Source organism: Lissotriton helveticus, chromosome 4_1, assembly GCF_964261635.1.
Source record: "Lissotriton helveticus chromosome 4_1, aLisHel1.1, whole genome shotgun sequence".
Classification (NCBI taxonomy): domain Eukaryota; kingdom Metazoa; phylum Chordata; class Amphibia; order Caudata; family Salamandridae; genus Lissotriton; species Lissotriton helveticus.
Genome location: NC_136063.1, coordinates 1,587,627,836 through 1,587,651,175, shown reverse-complemented (window position 1 = coordinate 1,587,651,175; position 23,340 = coordinate 1,587,627,836). Strand labels below are relative to the sequence as shown.

The 23,340-nt window shown below is 46.1% G+C and overlaps 1 protein-coding gene across 1 annotated transcript in view; it reads left to right on the top strand.

Annotated features, from left to right (window-relative positions):
* The window catches only part of POU6F2 (POU class 6 homeobox 2), an 875,167-nt gene that overhangs the window by 328,773 nt on the left and 523,054 nt on the right, over nucleotides 1–23,340 (top strand). The window contains exon 3 of the mRNA XM_078685854.1: nucleotides 13,259–13,487. Coding sequence (XP_078541980.1) covers nucleotides 13,259–13,487 — 229 coding nt within the window. The remainder of the gene's footprint in view (nucleotides 1–13,258; nucleotides 13,488–23,340) is intronic.

The window sequence follows — 23,340 nt, the reverse complement described above, 5'->3', positions numbered from 1 at the left end:
CTGTTTTTGCTTTGCCAATCTCTGTGGTGCTTTTTGACAGATGCAGACTGTTAGACCTGGCATCTTTGGCGTGGTTTCCCCTATCTTTTTGCCTCTACCTCCTGTATTTTTGATGCTGTGCTGGATCTCGTTTTTGCTGGTTTAGATGCTTTGGACACTCTGCCACTGCTGACCAGTGCCAGAGTGTAAGTGCTCCCTGTGTAAATTGTTATTCTGATTGAATATACATGTTTGGCATATTTGTATCACCATGAAGTCCCTAGTAAAGTGCACTGGGTGTGCCAGGGCTGGTGATGACCAATGCTACTAGTGGGCCTGCAGCACTGATTGTGCCACCTACATGAGTAGCTCTAAAATGGTGTCTCAGGCCTGCCACTGCAGTGCCTATGGGCAGTTTAGAACTGCCATGTCCTCCTGGTCAGTGTCCCCACTGACCAGGCCTAACCCTTCCCTTTTTGTGCACATCAGTCACCCCTATGGAAGGCCCAAGGTACCCCCCTGGGCAGGGTGCAGTGTATGTAAAAGGTAGAGCATGTACTGGTGCAGGTAACATGTTCTGGTAGTGAATTACAGCCATTTTCGTTTTTCACTATTGTAAGGCTATCTTGCTCCATAGATTAACATGGGGGATGCTGGCTACAGTGGTTAACAGCATTTCTTCCCATAGGAACAAGATAGGACATAAGTATCTAGTATCCCTGAACTCAGAATTTAATAACACATCTTTTAGGAAAGGTTGTTTTTAAATCCTGTGTTTGAGAACAGCACTTTTAGAAAGTTGCTGTTCTCTTGTCTGAACCTTCTGTGTGCCTGGGCCTGTTTGTGTATTGACTGTCTGGTTTGTGAGTGACAGGGGCTGGGGAACTCCCCGGCAGGATGGATGAGTCAGCACTAGGCTGAATGACTTGAGTGGTGGGAGGAGTTAGCACCTGGGCTGAATAGGGCTGTGCCTGCCTTCCACAATGCTGGCTCCACCCCCCTGCTGGGCGGCTGAGGACCCTGCCCCTCACTCTGAAAGGAAAGATGCAGCCACCAAAACAAAGTGCTCAGGATCCACCCAGAACTGGTTCAGACCGGGCACAGGGCCCACATGCACCAAGAGAACAAAGACTTTAGGGGTATAAGTACAGGACCCCTGACAACAGAAAATTAGATCATCCTGGAAATCAAGAAGGAACCTCTGCCAAGGAGAAAGCTGACTCTGAAGAAGGAAGATTGTCTTGCTGTTGCTCTGCTGGACTGACCTGCTGTTGCTTTGCTGCCAAGGAGAGGGGAAGGACTTTGCTGTGAGCTGTGTCCCCTGTCTTGAAAGGAATCTCCAAGGGCCTGAGAAGAGCTGGCTCCCTGTTTTGAAGTCCCAGGAACAAAAGGACTTCACCCCCAGCTTCCCTGAACTCTGCTGAGTGAGTTCTGTCCCTCCTAGAGTGCTTGATCCAGTTGTGGGGCCTCTGGAGGTTGGACCGTGCTGGGAAGCTTGAGACTAAAGCTTGAGAGACTTTTGAAATTGAAAAGTGTCGCATCGCTCGCTTGCGGAGCGCATCCCCGACAGTGCGAGAAGTTTCCCGCCGCTACGGAGGTCGAGATCGTCGCAGCGCCTGACGCCGCTGCCAGAGACGTCGCATCCTCCGTTTGCGGGACGCACCAGACCGGTGCGGGAGAATCGAACATCGCTGCGAGTATCGTCGCAGAGCCTGTCGTCGCTGGGTGAGAACGCCGCACCGCTTGCTTGCGGACCGCATCACGTCGCTGCGAGTGTCGTCGCAGAATCATCGCATCGAGGAGCTGCGAGAGAAAGGATCACCGCTGGACCGCGCATCGTCGCCCCGGAGATCGTCGCAGCACCTACGAGATCGTCGCATCGTGCCTTTGCGAGAACAGACTTCCTACGGAACCTACGCACCGGAATCCATACAAGTGGCCTTCCTCCCCATACAGACCGGATTCGTCGCAACACGCCCGCTGCTGCAGCGGGGCTGTCGCATCGCCTCCCCAGGGTCTCAGGAGCAACGCATCGCTTGTTTTCCACCGCACCAGCTTCTGCTTTTGGAACTTTGTTGCAACTAAAGGTACTGTGAGTAAACGTGACGCAACTGTGAACTTTTCACGCAACTGTGGTTTATTTTTACCGCAACTTGAAGAACTTTAACGCATCCTTAAGAACTCTTTGAAACCATATTCTTGAACCGTGTATGTTGGATTTTTATCGTTTTGGTCTTGTGTAGCTTTAGAATAAATACCTTTATTTTTCTAAACTGTTGTGGAATCAGTTTGTGGTGTTTTCACTGTGTTACTGTGAGTGTTGGTACAAATACTTTACGCATTGCCTCTGATTAGCCTAGACTGCTCAGGCCAAGCTACCTAGAGGGCGAGCAGGGGTTATCTCAGAGAGTTATCTCCTTGTCCTGACTAGAAGCAAGGGTCCCTATTTGGACAGTGGTACCTACCCCTGCCAACTAGAGACCCCCAGATCTAACATTGGTGGTCAGGCGGTGGGATTTGAACTTGTATTTGTACTTGACCCACAGTAATTGGTGTACATCACTAGTGAGTGCAGACCACTACGCCACCGCATACTACTGGTTTTTGGTTTTGATTTTTCTATTTTTGAGTAACTCTTCAACACATCATGTCTGTGCATGGGAAGGCACCCAGTAAAGAGGCAGAAGTAGAGATGGAGTTTGCCATTGGAGATTTGTATTCATACAAAGTTGAGCAACTTAGGAAATTCTGCCTTGAGTTTGAGTGCCCCATAAAAAGCGCCTACAGAAAGGAGGAGCTGCAGAAAATCTTGATGGCCCATTGGGAGGCACAAGAGGGAGAAGATGATGTGGATGTAGAAAATGGTTTTCAAATCAAAGATCTGCCAGTGGGCAGAGTAGGCTCAGGAGCTGGCAGCAACCACTCCGGTAGGGGCCTCACCCCAGAAGAGTTACAAGAAAATCAGAGAGTAAGAGAATATGAATTGGAAGTCATGAAAATGAGAATGCAAATGAAGCAATTTGAAATGGATAAAGAGAGAGAAAAGGCGGCGGAGGAGAGCAAAAGTGCCCGCGCCTTAGAAGAGAAGAAATTGCTTTTGGCTCATGAGTTGAGCATGAGAGAACTGGATCTTAAAGCCAAGGAGGTGGATGCCAGTTCTAATGGTGGCAGCGCGCAGCCAGTGCATGGGGGTAAAGTATATATTCCCAAGGACCTGGTACAGAATTACCATAGGGGTGAGGATATTTATGCCTGGTTCACTTCGTATGAAATTGCATTGAAGATGAATGGTGTGCCTGATCAGCATTGGGGGGCGGGCCTGTGGAAACATTTTGAGGCATCTGGGAGGAGTGCTCTAGAGCCCTTAGAATTAGCAGGTGCCATGACCTACCCCAATATGAAGGAGGCCTTATGTCTCAGGTATGGCCTTACCCCAGAGCAGTACAGGCTGCAGTTTAGGAACTCCAAGAAGAAAGAGTCTGAGACTTGGATGGAGTGTGTGAATTTGTACTCGCGTGCACTGGAAGGTTGGATGAAGGGCAGTAAAGTAACTGATTTTAAGGGGTTGTTGCATTTAATCAGTTGGGAGCACTTGAGTAGTCTTTGTGTTCCAGAGCTGCGCCAGCATCTTTTAGACAGCAAGCTGACAGACCCCATTGAGCTTGCTAAGGAGGCGGACCGCTGGACCAGTACCAGGGTCCACAGAGGAATTGTGGGTACCACAGCCAAAGGTGGGCAGGGTCCCCAGCAGAAGAGTGGGGGGGACAAGGGTAACCAAAAGGAGTTCTCAGAAGGGCCCCAAAATAGTTCCCAGGGAAAGGAATCCCAAACCCCCAAACCTAAGCAGCCATGGCCCTCTAAGGGCAGGCGGGACAATAAAGACAACAGGGGCCCACCTACCTGCTATCACTGCAATGAGGTGGGCCACATAGCTCCAAAATGTCCCAAGAAGAAGCAAGCACCCACTGGTGCCCCCACCCCAGCGTTAGCTAGTGTAGCTTTGGGAGGGGATTTGGTTTCTAGTGATTGGGGGGAGTTAGCGGTTATGACCCTTGTCTCTCTAGGAGACCAAGAGATGGTCCAGGAAACCTTACTGCCCTCTAACACTAAGAAATATGGGCAGAAGGTGACCATCAATGGGAGGGAGGTTGAGGCTTTGAGAGACACAGGAGCCAGCGTGACATCCGTGAGGTGTCAGTGGGTGTCTGAAGAGCAAATCATCCCTGGTGTACTCCGCCCTGTAGTGGCAGCTGACAGTTCAGTGCGCCTCTGCAAGCTGGCGAAAGTTCCCTTTGCATGGGGAGGAGTCTCTGGTCTTTTGGAGGTAGTTGTCAGTGATGCCTTGCCTGTAGACTGTCTGTTAGGTAACGACCTGGAGAGTTCTCCATGGAAGGATGTAGAACACAGAACTCACTTGGAGATGTTGGGTCTGCCTGCGTGGATCTGTGTGACCACGCGTGCTATGGCAGCCAGTAAGGGTGATTCAGCAGAACTGGAGCCTGAAACAGTGGCCCAGAGACCTGCCAGGAGAGGAAGAGGCCGAGGGCGCGGGAAACCAGCCCCAGCCGTTCCCACGGTCCAGGAAGGAGCAGAACCTGAGGGGGATGCCCTGGAACCTACAGGGGAACAGGTAGCCGAACTGGGAGAATTGCCTGAGCTGACCCATTGGCAGCAAGAAGGTGGTCCCTCCAGGGAGGAATTCTGCCAGGCGCAGAAAGAATGCCCTTCCCTCGAGGGTCTGCGGCAACAGGCTGTAGACCAGGCAGCAGGTGGAGCAGCCAGAGATCACTTTATCTACTGGGAAGATGACTTGTTGTATAGTGAGCCTAAGTTTGCTGAGCCCGTGCAGCCCGTGTGCTGGTGGTACCCGAGCGCTTCAGAAACTTCCTAATGGGTCTGGCTCATGACGTGCCTCTTGCAGGACATCTGGGGCAAGACAAGACCCTAAACCGGCTTGTCACCCACTTTCACTGGCCCCAGATGAGAAAGCACGTTGGTTCCTTTTGCAGATCTTGCCAAACCTGTCAAGCCAGTGGCAAGACTGGAATGAAGCTGAAGGCCCCCCTTCAGCCCTTCCCAGTGGTGAGCACCCCTTTCGAGCGGGTGGGCATAGACATCGTAGGGCCCCTGGATCCCAAGACAGCCTTAGGCAACAGGTTCATCCTGGTCTTGGTGGACCATGCCACTCGGTACCCGGAAGCAGTCCCTCTCCGGACAATCACAGCACCCGTGGTGGGCCGTGCATTGATGGGGATCTTTTCCCGTGTGGGGTTCCCCAGAGAGGTGGTCTCCGACCGGGGTACCAACTTCATCTCTAGGTATATGAAGTCTCTGTGGGAGGAGTGTGGGGTAACTTATAAGTTCACCACTCCTTACCACCCGCAAGGAAATGGGTTGGTTGAAAGGTTCAACCGGACCCTGAAAGGTATGATTATGGGCCTAGCGGAGCCCATGAGACGTAAGTGGGACGTCTTGTTACCATGCCTGTTGTTTGCCTACAGGGAGGTGCCTCAGAAGTCCTTAGGGTTCAGTCCCTTCGAACTCCTGTATGGCCACCCTGTTAGAGGACCTCTCTCACTGGTGAAGGAGGGTTGGGAAAAGTCCCGTGGGAAAACCCCCCAGGATGTGTTCAGCTATGTGCTGGCCATCCGCAACCAGACACAACGCTTCAGGAAGCTCGCTCAGGCGAACCTGGAAGCAAGCCAGGAAGAAATGAAGAGATGGTATGACCAGAATACCACTCTGGTCGAATTTCAACCTGGGCAGGAAGTGTGGGTGATGGCCCCAGTGGAGCCTTGTGCGCTCCAAGACAAGTGGACTGGGCCATATGAGGTGGTGGAAAGGAAGAGCGAGGTAACCTACCTGGTTGACATGAAGACTCCCAGGCAGCCCCTGAGAGTCTTGCACGTGAACCGCCTCAAACCCCACTTTAAGAGGTCTGAAGTAACCATGCTCCTGGCTACAGATGCAGGAATGGAAGAGGATAGTGATCCTCTCCCTGACCTCCTGGCAGTTAAGGAGCAAGATGGGTCAGTGGATGGTGTGGTCCTCTCGCCCACCCTGACCCCAGAACAGCAGAGTGACTGTCGCCAAGTGTTGGGTCAGTTCTCCTCCCTGTTCTCCCTGACCCCAGGAGTCACCAACTGGTGCGTCCATGATGTGGACACTGGAGACAGTCTGCCTGTGAAACAGAAATTTTACAGGGTAGCTGACAAGGTCAGGGCCAGCATCAAGGAAGAGGTTTCCAAGATGTTGGCGCTAGGGGTGATTGAGCCCTCCAGCAGCCCCTGGGCTAGCCCAGTGGTCTTGGTCCCCAAGAAAGCTGCTACCCCCGGTGGCCCCACAGAACTCCGGTTTTGCGTGGACTACCGTGGGCTCAATGCGGTCACGAAGACTGACGCACACCCCATCCCCAGAGCTGATGAGCTCGTGGATCGGTTAGGAGCTGCCCGCTACCTCAGTACATTTGATTTGACTTCGGGGTACTGGCAGATTGCCTTAACTGATGGGGCCAAAGAGAGGTCTGCATTTTCAACGCCAGAGGGGCACTTCCAGTTCCGTGTCATGCCCTTTGGGTTGAAGAATGCCCCTGCCACATTCCAGAGGCTGGTTAACCAGGTACTGACCGGGCTGGAGGAATTCAGCGCCGCATACCTGGATGACATTGCTGTGTTCAGCTCCACGTGGGAGGAACATCTGCAACACCTCTGCGAAGTGTTGAAGGCTCTGCAAAAGGCAGGCCTCACTATCAAGGCCAGCAAGTGCCAGATAGGGCAGGGATCTGTGGTGTATTTGGGACACCAGGTGGGGAGCGGCCAGGTGGCGCCCCTACAGGCCAAGATTGATACCATTCTGGCTTGGGAGCCCCCCAAGACCCAGACAGAGGTGAGAGCCTTTTTAGGACTCACCGGGTATTACAGGCGTTTTGTCAAGGGCTACGGCACCATTGTCGCCCCTTTGACAGAACTCACTTCCAAGAAGTTGCCCAAAAGAGTTGACTGGACTGACGCCTGCCAAACTGCTTTTGAAACCCTGAAAACTGCTATGTGCACAGCGCCGGTGCTCAAGGCACCTGACTTTTCTCGTGAGTTCATAGTTCAGACAGACGCTTCAGAGCATGGTGTGGGAGCAGTACTCTCACAGATCACTGAGGAGGGAGGAGACCAGCCGGTAGCCTTCATTAGCAGGAGACTACTCCCCAGGGAACAGAGGTGGAGTGCGATTGAGAGAGAAGCATTTGCTGTGGTCTGGGCTCTGAAAAAGTTGAGGCCCTACCTGTTTGGGACTCACTTCCGTGTTCAGACCGACCACAGGCCCCTCAGATGGTTAATGCATATGAGGGGTGAGAACCCAAAGCTGTTGAGGTGGTCCATCTCCCTACAGGGAATGGACTTTACGGTGGAACACCGCCCTGGTACGGAACACGCCAACGCTGATGGTCTGTCCAGGTTTTTCCGCCTTAGTGAAGAGAACTCCCAAGAGGGTGGGTAGTTCTCCCCATTTTCAGCTGGAGGGGACACGTGTTAGACCTGGCATCTTTGGCGTGGTTTCCCCTATCTTTTTGCCTCTACCTCCTGTATTTTTGATGCTGTGCTGGATCTCGTTTTTGCTGGTTTAGATGCTTTGGACACTCTGCCACTGCTGACCAGTGCCAGAGTGTAAGTGCTCCCTGTGTAAATTGTTATTCTGATTGAATATACATGTTTGGCATATTTGTATCACCATGAAGTCCCTAGTAAAGTGCACTGGGTGTGCCAGGGCTGGTGATGACCAATGCTACTAGTGGGCCTGCAGCACTGATTGTGCCACCTACATGAGTAGCTCTAAAATGGTGTCTCAGGCCTGCCACTGCAGTGCCTATGGGCAGTTTAGAACTGCCATGTCCTCCTGGTCAGTGTCCCCACTGACCAGGCCTAACCCTTCCCTTTTTGTGCACATCAGTCACCCCTATGGAAGGCCCAAGGTACCCCCCTGGGCAGGGTGCAGTGTATGTAAAAGGTAGAGCATGTACTGGTGCAGGTAACATGTTCTGGTAGTGAATTACAGCCATTTTCGTTTTTCACTATTGTAAGGCTATCTTGCTCCATAGATTAACATGGGGGATGCTGGCTACAGTGGTTAACAGCATTTCTTCCCATAGGAACAAGATAGGACATAAGTATCTAGTATCCCTGAACTCAGAATTTAATAACACATCTTTTAGGAAAGGTTGTTTTTAAATCCTGTGTTTGAGAACAGCACTTTTAGAAAGTTGCTGTTCTCTTGTCTGAACCTTCTGTGTGCCTGGGCCTGTTTGTGTATTGACTGTCTGGTTTGTGAGTGACAGGGGCTGGGGAACTCCCCGGCAGGATGGATGAGTCAGCACTAGGCTGAATGACTTGAGTGGTGGGAGGAGTTAGCACCTGGGCTGAATAGGGCTGTGCCTGCCTTCCACAATGCTGGCTCCACCCCCCTGCTGGGCGGCTGAGGACCCTGCCCCTCACTCTGAAAGGAAAGATGCAGCCACCAAAACAAAGTGCTCAGGATCCACCCAGAACTGGTTCAGACCGGGCACAGGGCCCACATGCACCAAGAGAACAAAGACTTTAGGGGTATAAGTACAGGACCCCTGACAACAGAAAATTAGATCATCCTGGAAATCAAGAAGGAACCTCTGCCAAGGAGAAAGCTGACTCTGAAGAAGGAAGATTGTCTTGCTGTTGCTCTGCTGGACTGACCTGCTGTTGCTTTGCTGCCAAGGAGAGGGGAAGGACTTTGCTGTGAGCTGTGTCCCCTGTCTTGAAAGGAATCTCCAAGGGCCTGAGAAGAGCTGGCTCCCTGTTTTGAAGTCCCAGGAACAAAAGGACTTCACCCCCAGCTTCCCTGAACTCTGCTGAGTGAGTTCTGTCCCTCCTAGAGTGCTTGATCCAGTTGTGGGGCCTCTGGAGGTTGGACCGTGCTGGGAAGCTTGAGACTAAAGCTTGAGAGACTTTTGAAATTGAAAAGTGTCGCATCGCTCGCTTGCGGAGCGCATCCCCGACAGTGCGAGAAGTTTCCCGCCGCTACGGAGGTCGAGATCGTCGCAGCGCCTGACGCCGCTGCCAGAGACGTCGCATCCTCCGTTTGCGGGACGCACCAGACCGGTGCGGGAGAATCGAACATCGCTGCGAGTATCGTCGCAGAGCCTGTCGTCGCTGGGTGAGAACGCCGCACCGCTTGCTTGCGGACCGCATCACGTCGCTGCGAGTGTCGTCGCAGAATCATCGCATCGAGGAGCTGCGAGAGAAAGGATCACCGCTGGACCGCGCATCGTCGCCCCGGAGATCGTCGCAGCACCTACGAGATCGTCGCATCGTGCCTTTGCGAGAACAGACTTCCTACGGAACCTACGCACCGGAATCCATACAAGTGGCCTTCCTCCCCATACAGACCGGATTCGTCGCAACACGCCCGCTGCTGCAGCGGGGCTGTCGCATCGCCTCCCCAGGGTCTCAGGAGCAACGCATCGCTTGTTTTCCACCGCACCAGCTTCTGCTTTTGGAACTTTGTTGCAACTAAAGGTACTGTGAGTAAACGTGACGCAACTGTGAACTTTTCACGCAACTGTGGTTTATTTTTACCGCAACTTGAAGAACTTTAACACATCCTTAAGAACTCTTTGAAACCATATTCTTGAACCGTGTATGTTGGATTTTTATCGTTTTGGTCTTGTGTAGCTTTAGAATAAATACCTTTATTTTTCTAAACTGTTGTGGAATCAGTTTGTGGTGTTTTCACTGTGTTACTGTGAGTGTTGGTACAAATACTTTACGCATTGCCTCTGATTAGCCTAGACTGCTCAGGCCAAGCTACCTAGAGGGCGAGCAGGGGTTATCTCAGAGAGTTATCTCCTTGTCCTGACTAGAAGCAAGGGTCCCTATTTGGACAGTGGTACCTACCCCTGCCAACTAGAGACCCCCAGATCTAACACAGACAAAACATTTTAAAAAACAAACATTTGACTTTTGGCTGATTCGTGAAAGTATTATAAAGCTTTGTGAAAGGCTCAGTACTATATTGTGATTTCTTATGTTAACTCACCTAAGTTATTTTCTTGGTCTGGCTTGACAGCACAGCTGTCTGCACGACCTATTACTACCAATTCTTTGAATATACGTTAAGTGGGCTTTGCAAAAAGAAAACATTTCTCTCTCACCTCATGCAGTTTGCTGTGTGGGGTATCACTCTACCACCAATGGAGGGCTAACATTCCAATGCATGAGGGACTGTTTTGCATTTCAAAGCACAATACATCTTCACATATTACATTATGCATTTCATAAATGCTTTGTATACAGAATGCAGTACCTTTTTGTTTTTCCTAACACACCGTCTACTGCACTTCTTGTAGAACACCAAAAAGTATCACACGTGCACTCCAGGAGACATTGACTGCATTCAGTTACAGAATACTGAATATAGCCCCTTTCATTGACACCATATAATGTCCAATGACATCATCCATGGCCCTAGTCTTTCAAGGAACCATTTACTGCCCCAAAGACAATATTAACCACAACATTATTTTAGAGGCACTGACTGTATTCTGCTGCTGAATATCTACTGCCTCCTTCCTGTACATAATACACTGCTCATAGGACACTCTTTACTGACCCATCTCGGGACTCCATTCACTTTACCCTGAAATGATTCCTCTTACAGAAATAACACTGTCTTCGCCCCAGGGAGCAAACCGAATTCGTCTGGCTTTTTTACTTTGGAAACTCAAGAAGGCAGCCATTCATTAATGTAGTTTGCATAAATTAGCTTACAGCCAGACCTATTAGCTACGCCAATACTTATGAAATTAGCTACAGAAACAATATTTTGAGATATTTGTAAAAAAGAACACTAGATCAAGAAGGGGTATCGAGTTAAACTTAATGTTTATCTAAGTTCTGGATTCACACACAGGAATGCATCATATGAACGTGGAATATCATTGCCTGGTCAGAGCTGATGCAATTTTGTGACATTGCAATATGTCTTTGCACTGATGTCAAATACTCGGGCATGGTTGTGATAAAAATATTCGTGGAGCAAATGGAGGGCAGACAAAAATGCTACATTTAGCTGAGAATTTTGCCAAAAGTCTATCTACAATATGAAAAATGTTTCTTTGAATGGAACTTCGAATTGAGGTGTATTAACGCAGCTCTTTATCTTATAACTTTAAACATAACCTTGGACCTAACACATCATTTACAAATGGTTGCAGAGGTATTAGCACAGAAACACACATCACTATTGTCAATACCAGTAGGAATGAATAAAGCATTTCCTTAATGGTGCCCGAGTTCATCAGGGATCACCCACCACAGTCCCTAACACAGTGACAACCGAACATTATTCTGTAACTCAATTTAAACAATAAACTAAGCACTCAATATTTATTGATCAAAACAATCCGAATTATTGATGAAGAAAAACAAGAATGCAATGTGAGAAAGTCCAAGACGATGCGATGTAGGAATAAAACCCCATTTTTTATTCATAAATCATCATACTTGAAATTGATTAAAGCCTCACAAATATTCTTTTGTTTGTAGCGAAATGTTTCGTTCTAATGAAACTTCTATAGGGCTTCGAGAGTCTATAGAAATGTAAGCCTCATGTTCTTGGCATTTGTAACAAGCACCTATCATTAAAAACACACATCATTATCCTCCTCTGACATGAGGTAAAGCGAGTTTAAGCATCTTGCTGTGCTTTCAGCGTTCAACCTTGAACTTGCCTGTATCACTGATTGTATCCCCAAACCTGATTTTAGTAGTTACAGCAGTATAAACAAGCATTTGCAATGCATTTGGTCGTGCCTTTGGAACCTTATATGTATTTACCAATGCAGCACATTAGCCTGGGTGCTGAAGCATCTACTGTTCTTTAACATGGAGGGAAAGTAAGCACTAAACTGTGCATCGTGCGCCCAGTGGGTACTTTGTGTAGAGGTCTATGTATAGCAAATAAAACTAAATGATCCCCTGAAAGATCTTTGTTAAATGTAAGTTTTTATTGTTTAGTCAAGTCTCAAAACAGTGTGTGTTACACCAGATAGATCCAAAACCTAAAAAAACATGACTGGAATTTATCGTTAATGGTTAGCTGTGAAGTATAACATTGCTGTGAAACACTCCCGGCCTCACACGTCACAAATTACATAAATGAAACCACAGCAGAAGCACATGTTACATCACCATTGACCTCATTAATAGAATCACCAGTGCTGCAAGTCATTGGGTTTGTTTCATCTGTTTGTTGAAAGAGAAAATATAAGCCATGTGCCTTTATATGAAAGATGCAAGGACGTCTTTATTTGAAAAAGGGACAGCAGTGTTCTAATTGTAATGAATGGGTTTGAGGATATGCATTGCTACTGGATAATGACAACATCCTCTTTTGTCTAGCTATTCCATGGAAGGACATCTAGCTCTTGACGTAGTGCTCAATCCTTCCACTTGCTCTTATTTATTGATGGTGTTTGTACAGTGGCATATGTCACCTTTCAGTTACTTCAGAGATCTGCTGGGACTAACTGAGTCTGAAGGTGGGCTGTTTAGAGTCCACTGGTAATCGGGTCCAGTCCAGAATTCTTACAGATACCACAGACTGGAGGCTCATAGAAAAGCAAGCTGGTTTAGTTCAGTTTATATGCCATTCCTGAAATGCATGTATTTTGGATCTGCTCTGGGTCTGGCCTGATTCATGAGTAACAAGATGTGCAGCAAGCAAACAACAGCAAAAGATAGATAAATGGACAGACAAGTAGATGGATAGATAGATAGATAGATAGATAGATAGATAGATAGATAGATAGATAGATAGATAGATAGATAGATAGATAGATAGATAGATAGATAGATAGATAGATAGATAGATAGATAGATAGATAGATAGATAGATAGATAGATAGATAGATAGATAGATAGATAGATAGATAGTGGCTTAGTGGACTAATGCATCCACTGTAGGGGCCTGTGTTCGACCTCATGGTCACAGATTTAAATCTCGGCTGGTCCACTCAGCCTTTCGGTGTTTCTGTGGTTGATAAAGTTAGTATAATTGAGTTGGGTAACAATAAACATCAGTTATTCACTGCCAAGATAACCTTCTGGGTGAACGTGTGTTTTACAAATACACTTTATATTTTTTATATTTCTTGCAAACGTGAATAATTTCTAAAGAAAGATATATTTTTAAACATAAAGAACTTTAAATGTTTTTTTTTATTTCAAGAGAATGATTATCATTCCTTCCTTTTCAGCCATTACTGACAGCACAACAGTTGGCCTCTGCAGTTGCTGGGGTGATGCCAGGTGGCACTCCAGCCCTAAACCAACCAATCCTCATACCTTTCAACATGGCTGGACAGCTGGGTGGCCAACAAGGACTTGTGTTAACTCTGCCTACTGCCAACCTCAGCAACATCCAAGGGCTGGTTGCGGCAGCTGCAGCAGGAGGCATAATGACCTTGCCATTGCAGAATCTACAAGGTAAGCCCTACCACACAGATTTACAGGGAGGTGTGGCTCTGTATCCTGTACTTTTACTTAAGTTATTCAACAGCTGTGTTCAGAGGATTCCCGTACTAGGACAGGTTTCACGCACTCACTTGTAATGATGCACACTTAGTGAAGACATACAGCTGAGCAGCTTCCTTTAAATGATCCATACTTCAAAAACATGTTTCGTCTGTTGCTGTTGTGGTGCAATGAGGAGTGATGCTCTTGTTTTCCACCTAGAAGCATGTGGATCACTCTGACCTATCTGGTCTCCTTGACTTTTCCCAGATGTCCCAGGAGGACTCGCTTGCCTTGCCAGTGTCAGTGCATCCCCTTGTAATTGTGTCTGGAGGGGTCCAATAGAGAGCCTCAGCGTCCCACGGGTTGTCCACTAGCGGTCCTTCCCAGCAGCTCATCCCACACTCTCTCGCTGCCTTCTGAAGAAGGCAGGCCTGAACTTTCAAGGGACTACATCACAAAATTAGAAGGAAACATTTTACTACATCAGGTTTAGATAAGGCTTCTGGCAGTGTTTTATTTACATTTCTTCTATGATGTTCAGTGGAACAGCTCTCTCCCGGATACTGTTGTTGCAGTGAAATATGAGGAACAGCAAGAGGACGCTTTACTATCAAAATAGGCGAACATTTATCTGATGTAATTTGCCCTGTAATTAATGCTTTTGTATTTGCTTAAATAACAAAAATGTAGCACTCGAATTTCCAAAATTAACACTACCGGCATTCACAGCCATCATACGAGATGCTCAGTGACGTTTCTAATGCAGACACTCGGGAAACAACGCATGGTGCTGTCTAGATGCTAGTTAGCTCCAACCTGAAGCATATAAATATGGTACAGTTCTGAAGTTAACAGTCTGATTTCCTTAACAATAGTTTATTCTTTCCTGTAAACAGGGCCGGACTGGGAACCAAAACCGGCCCTGGCAAAGTGTTCAGCCGCCCCCCCCCCCCCGTCCCCCCAGGGGGTTGGGGGGTGCGACCGCGCTCTGTGCTAGGGCCGGTTTTCGGCCGATTTTGTTACAATGCCGTTTTTGCAGCTATGCTGCAAAAAACGACCCTGTAACAAAACCGGCCCCCTGGGGCCGAAAACCGGCCCCCACCCTCGCGGCCGACCGGGGGATTGCCCGGTGCCTGCAACGGCCAGTCCGGGCCTGCCTGTAAATGTACATTAAGGGCCTGATTACAAATTGCACGGTCCTGGTAGGGTGGAGTGGAGAAGCGTGGCTCAGTGGTTAGAGGCGGCAGACCCGTAAGCTGAGATCGACCGTAGACCAGGGTTCAATTCCCCACCTCGGTGGGTCTCGGGCTCAAAAAAATTCCACGGACTCGATAATTCTTGCTCCGGTGCCTACTCAACTCACGGGGTCACACTCTGTGACTCTGGGCAATAGCTTGCTTAATCTCCACTACGGCCCCTCGCGGTGGGATGCCTGGCTTTCACCTTGTGGACACCCTGCCAGGGTTTCTCACAGGGGAATACCAGAACGGGTTCCCTAAGCAAGCGCTTAGATACCGTGTCGGTGATTTGCGCTATATAAATACATGTACATGTACATATGGTACATCCGCCTCCAAAATGCATGCTAGCGCGAGGTAACTCCATCCCAGTACTGTGCAATTATGAGATAAATCCCATGAAAAGAGAATAACCACGTGTGACTGAATTTATTGACTACAAAACCTCATTTGATTTACAGTTACATGGGGTTTAATGCATATATTTACCACCTGCTGTGACCAGGTGGCAAATGTATATGGGGCCTCTATGTGGTGTGAGGTGGAGATAGGGTTGGTGGGGAGTATGGGAGGGAAGTGGTAGATATGGGCTGCGGGATGAAGTATTAAATGCTCCCCAACCACCTCCGCTCCTGCCAGAAGAAAATCAGGGGTGAGGTTTTCTCATGATCATATGATAATTTCACTCCTCCTGACTCATAATCAGAGCATAAGTGGTAATAGGGGGGAACATTGTTTACGACGCGGTTTTTACACCGCAGTGCCTTTACCCCGCAGCTATTACAACGCAAGTCGTTACTACGACTTGCGCTGGATGGCGCTGTGGGATAAGGAATCTTGCAATTTTATATTCCAACAACTTCCCCACTGTTACGGGGACTGGTGTTGGAATATAAAATTATAAGATTCCTAAATCCACGCCCTCCAACGCAAGTCGTTGTAACGACTTGCGTTGTAAGACTTGCGTGGTAAAGGCATGCGTTGTTACAACATGCGTTATAACAACGTATATCCGGTAATAGGTGTACTTTACCTGGACACCTCATTTCTCTATGTCGCTCCCACTAGAAAGGGCCTCTAGCTTATTCTATGAAGAGGAAACACAGCTGGAGAACAGGCCAGCTTTCACATCAAAGTTCCAAGAAATTGCTGTTGAGAAATAATGTACACAATCAGGCTCGAAGGCCTCATTTATGAATTACTGTGGATCCATATAAATGAAAGTGAAGCTTAGAAAATGCAGCCAAATACATTACTTTATGAGTGTTCCTGCAGTGCTCAAGAATATCACAACTTGGTCCTATAAACAAACTCACAACACCGTGGGATTTTTAAACCTCCCACACATGAATGGTAGTCTTCATCCAGAGTAAAAGTTCTCGCTCCAACCTTTGGGCAAACTGTATCAATTAGGGATGGCTTGCATTCATTAGTTTGGAATCAAACCTCCTAATTAATGACAGAACACAAAAGTAAGATAGTTAAAGTAATAAAAGCAAAGCAAGTACTGGTAAAGCCAATATTCTTTACTTTGAGACCTAAAAGCCCTGTGAATGAAATTTACTCTTGCTGTACAGCATCAGCAAAAATGCTGCTGCTGATAACTGTATGATTTCATAGGCACTTGCACACATGCAAAATGATGTATGCATGTGACAGAGGCACAACTTTTTTTTTTTCAATCCGAGATGTATTGGTAAATAAACAAATATCAATATGAAGTAGTGCAAAAGGGCCACCAGCAATTTGCTGTCTGGACCTTAAAAAACAAGACTACAGGGGGTGATAACAGAGGAGCAGGTTGGGTAGCGGGTGGATAGGGAGGAATATCACATTAGAGGAAGGCGGGGGAGACACACATGACAGAGAGAACACGGAGGCATAGGGAGAAGCACATGAGCAGAAAAACCCAGGGCGTGGAGGGAGAGAAGCTCACTGGCAAGTGAGAGCAACTTGGAGCATGGGGATGGAAGTATATAGGAGAGACAGCTGGAAAAAACATGCACTCTCATGGAGTGCTTAAGCAAAAAGAAAAAAGTAGTTCCATTAAAGTGGACAGTAGAAGGACACAAGTATAGAACCTATGCTTCATGGGGGAGAGAAACGCAAGCTAGACAAGTCGAGCCATTGAAAAATAAGCAATTAAATGAAACTGACAATAAAACCAACCAATGATAAGCAGTGGGCAGCTTTAAGTCTATTCCAGTCCTTCCAGCCAGCGCCGGTGCACATTTTGCAGCTGTGTGCCAAGGTAGGCGCCATTGCACCATGTGTCTGTGTTGTTGGCATGATTGGTTATGTGCAGGATGGGGCACCTTCCCCTACAATAACAATCACACGAGGCGTTTTCCACATGAAAAGAGGAAAAACTTGGAGAAATGTAAATTTTTCTCCTCATTACACTTGCTCTAGGGAGGTGCAAGGTTTTGGTGCCTTCCCAGGTGTACCTGATGTTGTAAATCTGGTGTAGCATTAAATTTCAGGAGTGTTCAGTGGGACCACTCACAGCAACACACATGAAGCTCGTCTTTCACGCAGAGTAGGGCGAGGCAGCGACTTTCACTGCCTCGCCTTACTCCATCTCTACAAGGTCATAAACAGCAAAGCAGGGTGGCTTTATGTAGCCATGTAAATATGGCTAAGCCCTGTGCACCACTGGAACGTCACAAAAGTGATGTTCCGATGGTGCCCAGGGCTTTACAAGCCTCTTGGTGTTTTGCAACTAGACAGCTTCTGCGGTTTATGCAAAGAAGGGGTCAAGAAGAGCACAATCCTTTGGAACCAATAAGATTCTATGACTTGTTAGGTACAGTGTATAGGCACATCAGTCCAATTCGGAATGTCATGGAATCTTCGTTAATAGACAGGATAACAGAGCAGAAAGTTCATGTTTTTAGTTCTCTTTATTTAAAGTTGCGTCATGAAATGAATGTAGAATCAAACAAAACAGCCGACACGTGTTTCGTCAGTACCATCAATCAGTACTATGACTTTCTCAAGGCTGTAAAATAGAAACAAGATAATACTACATAAATATCTGGACACATAAAGACAATTTGATTTAAAACAAAACAATAGGCCTAAAGCGAGAAATGAGCAAAGAAGATATTAATTAAGAGAAAATTAAAAAAAGGAGTGAATCCAAAAAGAAAGAAGTGCAAAATTGGATATAGTACAAAAAGTGAAGATATGAAGTGAAATAAAAATTGAAGAACAGAGAGCAAAAATAAATTAATCAACCTCAATGTGTAGTAAAAAAATAGAGAAGTTCCGTGAAAAGAGGGTGATGGAAGTAATATACAGGCACCTCCACAGAAGAACCAAGTAAAATACTCCATGTAAAGACGAACTGCAAGTTGTACTAAGTGGAGCATTACTCTAGCCCAAGTGGTTTAAAAATATAAGAAATATATAAAATATATAAAAGACAAACTGACCTTAGCAGATAAAATTGGCAAAGATACTTCGAGTTCTTGTCTGTAAATATATGACTTTAGAGGCAGAAACCTGGTACCAAAGAATTAAGTATTGTCAATTTCACAAAAGTAGGCTATAGAGTATATACATACATCCTACAAATAAAAATCAATAATAAATCAGTCTATACGAGCCAGGATGTCAGACGTAAGAATAAATATATGAGAAAAGGTGGGAGAATTACAACCAAATTGGTTATAACCATAATCATTAGTAGCAACCAGGACTGCGGTTTGGTAGGCTCGACCCAAAAGGAAAAGGATATTTCCTTTAAATTTTTAGGTATATTAACTCCTTAAAAAGAGATCCTTGTGGGATATCTGTCCTCATTCCCCATTTCACTGGCCACCATTTCACCAACCTTCATGATTCTGACTAATAATACTTCAGCCTCCGGTTTATTTCTATCAACCTCTGCCTCATCTTGGCTAGTTTATAATAGGGCTCCAGTCTAAGCTAACTCAAGTGCAAACACAATGTCAAAGTTAAGGCCGAATTAAGTTAAGGAAGTTCTAAATAATTATTTTCAAATTAATGATGGTCCATTAAAAAAGCCATTGTAAAGGTGGTGGTGGACACTGTGAGGTGAAATGTACAATTCTAGCTCCAGTCACACAATATTTGGGGAAGTTAAGCTTACCACAAATAGTCCAGGAGGTCTATTTACAATTCTAACTACACTCCTTAAATATGTTGAAAAATGTTAAAAGACCCCAAGTAATTTGCGAATTGGTTGAAAAGTAGTATTTTGCTTTTCAGAAAGTGCTGGCCTGAGGTTGCTGCTCCGGGCAAAAAACCTAGGAACACTTAAAATGCCACTCTTCCTTGTACTATATATGTCATGAAAGGTATTCTTGAGAGGTCGTTGAGGCTCAAGTCCTGACCATGGCTCAAAATTTGTTATAAGGTTTTCAAGATAAATATGAGTATTATACAACAATGTGATCATGCTGGCGCTCTCTAACTCTTGCTAATGACTGCACCCATTAACAGCACCGATTTAGGGCAAAGTACAGATTGTGAATATTAGACTCACCTTACGGACACAGTGATTGGCTGGCCGCCAACAAACTTTACAGCAAATGCACTTATAGGTCTTTGATATAGTGTTTAATACCTGCATTCTCAAAACTTGTGTAACATATGTTAATGAAGTCAATGACAATCATTGAATCACAAGAAAGAGGATTTTAAAAAAAACAGATTTCTGGTTTCGCCAACCCCAGTCTTGTGCATACTTCATAATACTTGCAGAAATAGGCATTGGCCTGCCAGCTCAATCATACATGCAATACGGGGGCAGACAGGCAGAAGCTTGGCTAGCACGGGATCAAAAGATGAACAGGCTGGCACTTGAATGAAGTGGGAAGAGGGAAATTGATGGTAAGCTAGGAAGAAACAAAGTGAAGGGCAGTGGAAAACATAGTGACCATGAAGGAGAGGAAAGATATTATTTTCAGGGGGTTGGACAGTGACTACAACAGTGAAGGGGTGAGCAGGTAAGGGAACAGGTATGGCCAGAGGGGGGTGGGCCAATGCTGTAGAACCGACCAGGTGATGCCAAGTGAAAGGGAATAAATAGAGCATGGAGACGGCCACGAAGAAGAAGCTGAAAGGCACAAAAGCGGCAGTGGAAAAGTTAAAGAAGGAGTGAGCGAGAGGGAATTTGAAATGTGGGCACATCTCATGTTGTGCAGAGGTCACAAAAAAGTTGCGTAGCCGAAAGGGCCGTCGACCTACATGAGGATCATAAAGCATTTGATGCACATGTGGAGCTAAAAGAAACTCACAGCTCAAAGTATTCACACAGGTCTTTGTGCATCCACATTAACTTGCTGATGTTTCTTATGCTGGCTATCGCTTTATAGACAACCTACTGTCAAAACTTTAATCCTGATCCATTTAATCTTTTGCATAATATTGGGCGAACACCACACAAACCAGTTAGATTATGCACCTATGTAGGGCGTCGATCCCACCTAATTTATTCCACCAATATTGCCGTTGTATTTTGTGTAGTCCTTCCGTTATAACCTGTAACACGGCCTTATGTGAAGCGCTCTGTCTAGTCTACGCTGTAAAACATTGACAATAAAAATAATTAAAACTGCCTCTGTGCACATGGAGCATGATGTAATTTTATAGTGCAAAAACTACAAAAAGGATTACAATGGCTTGACACATCTACTTCCACACACTGACAGGTACTGAATCGAGCATCTCAATATCCCCAATTTGTGCTGCATACATCATGCACATTATATTACTCCACATTGTAGCTTCCTTTAGTGAAAATTCGACTGTTACTTGATTAAATGAGCTTTGTTACATACTAACACCTGTTAGAGGAGCCGCCGTGCCCACCCTCCTGTGTGTTTTAATACTTAATGCCCACATGACCCTCTTGTCGGTCTGTACTGTAGTTGTAAATGGTTTTCACTTTAATGTTTAAAATAATGTCTCTCTCCTACCATTAGGTTACACTGAGGAACCTGTCACTCATAAATCATGGATGGAAAGGGCACGCAAATGCACAAATTTAGCTTGTTTAAAATGTGAGAGTGCATGTAAAGTAGGGAGACTGAAGATTAAAATAATGCAGAAACAGCACCGAGGAAAAGCATGCACAACAAAGTGGAGGAAGAGGCTTTTTACCGAGAGCGGGTTGATGAAATCTTAATGAGGAGCGAGCATTATAAAAATGCGGCCTCTCATTCAAAGTGTTTGCACTTATAAGTGCCTTTGGGATTATAAATAAACATAACCATGCAGGGCCGAGAATGCCATGAATTCGGTCTTCTTCCTCCAACTGGAAGCTCTGGTCACAGCCCACAAGCTGTGCAGGCCAGAGCATCCTTGCATGAACAAATCTTGATTGAGTGATTGGCACGCGCTTTTAAAAAAGCAATGACTTCTTCAAAGCAAAAGTTGCTCCAACCCTATCTATGTTTGAAAGACATTGGAAAGATAACAGGACGGTGTCTTAAAACTGTTTCTAACTACAAGTGTTATATGGGGTTATAAACAAATTAATTTATGATGGTAATCCCAAACCTTCATTCACCGATTTCGGATTTATATAATTTTTCATCCATGAAGTACACATACAACAGTCGGAAATCCTACTCTTTGTTGTTGGCAAATTGTCTGATGTAGTAAATATGGTAAAGGTGGTGGAAACATTGGTATTTGAAGGTCCACAGTGTGATCACTGGAAATGCTGGAAGCACCACATAAATGTGACTTTTGTAGAGCCTCACAAACATTACAAATGCATTTCTTGCCCTGAATGGACATATCAATTTCGATCCAAAACATTTTTTAAAACATTGCATTTGGAGAGTGACCTTTCAGTTTTTTCAGTGGATGGACTATAAAGTAAGTTAGAAATGTATGTTTATTCCCAGTCTTTCATTTTCCTATTGTAGCTAAAAAAGATTGTAGAAATACATTCTTATTAGTAAAGCCAACCCTAACCACTGTGTTACATTCTGAATCCTGAGTTTGTGCTTCTCAACGACCAACCACTCTTAAAAAATACCTACCAGTATTGATGACATGTGAATCGTACCCCTTGTAATCCCCTTTGTGTTATGTAACATTTTCTATACACTGATTTACACTCATATGATTCATTGTTTCCGTATGTGTGTATGTGATGTAAAGTTCTCCAACACCCTAGAGTGGTATGAAAGGCGTTATAAAACAAATGAAATACTTGTGAGAGGGGACCAGTGGCGGCTCACAGAGGTAATGCTGTGGAGTGGTAAAGCGAGGCAGGGCTAGGTGGGGGGGTAGTGGAGTCCGAGAGACGACGGCAGATATTTATTTATTTATTGACGTTCACCTTTGCCGTCGTATGTCAGACTACACTACCGCCCACCCAGCCCCGCCCCGCCTCACTGCCTCACAGCGTTACCTCTGCGAGCCGCCACTGGAGAGGACCTATGGAGAGATGAGATGCACTGTTGGAGGATGATAGTGAGGGAATCAATAAAGAGCCCTCAAATAGATTGTTATATCGTGGTGTACTGTAGGGTATCATTTATTATGTTTTAAAAGCTAATACAATTGAATAAATACTGAAAAAGTTGCTGTAGAATGTATCACTGTTGCCATTAGCTCCTAAGTTTTCTTGGGGAGAAACCCCCAAAACCCCCTTGCAGGGGTCAGGATCACTCGCTATGAACCATACGGGGGCTGGTCTGACAATATTTGCATGGGCTGCTTTGGGTTTGCAGTCCGGCCCTGATTGGCAGATATGTATTGCTGTAGGAGGAACTTAATCACACATTGTTTGCAAATATGGAACAATTTAACCAAAAGTAAAATTAAATCACTTACTGGGACTGCCCTGCTGTGATTCCTGGGAGGTTGCAAAATGGTTAAATCTGCAAACATGCAGGTCACATACCAGAAAGAAAGCTGGGGTACAGCAATACTGGGAATCAGGACAGGCCAGTCTTGAAGCACACCAAAACCCACAGCCTGCAGACCAAGCAGACTTGTGCTTGGTGGAGGCTGAAAGCCTCAAAAGGTGTTTCTAGGCAACAACTTAGTTGTTCCGACAAGTTGAAACATTTAACCCCTTCAGCGCGGGTGACAAAGCCAGCTCGTCATGGGCGTTACCTGCGCTGCGCGCATGACGAGCTGGCTTTGTCACAATCAAGCCATTTTTCGAATTTCAGCGCACAGCAGGTAAACGCGGTAGCGCGGAAGCGGTTAAATGTTTCAATTATGCTCTCTGCCCAGCTGCCTTCAGAAGTTGCTTGTATGAAGAGAGAGGAATGCAAATACCTGTTCCTCGATTACTGCTGGTTCCTTTGCAGCCACTGAGGCCAGGGGTCACAAAGGAAGTGCTAGGAGTTGCAGGGGTAAGCTAGGGGTTTCAACGGTGCGCCCTGGTGACCACTAAATGTCCATGTTTTCACTACACCCAGAGGTGTCAGGCATCCCTTTGCTCCTTGCCCTGGCCCCAACTTGTCTGGGATCACAATAGAATACTGAAAATTCTTTGTGAAAGATCTCAGGCAGTGCCTTTGTGTTGTGCTGGTTTGGTAGGCTACAGCTACTCCCCCTTGCTTACTCAGAGCGACTTATCCTGCTAA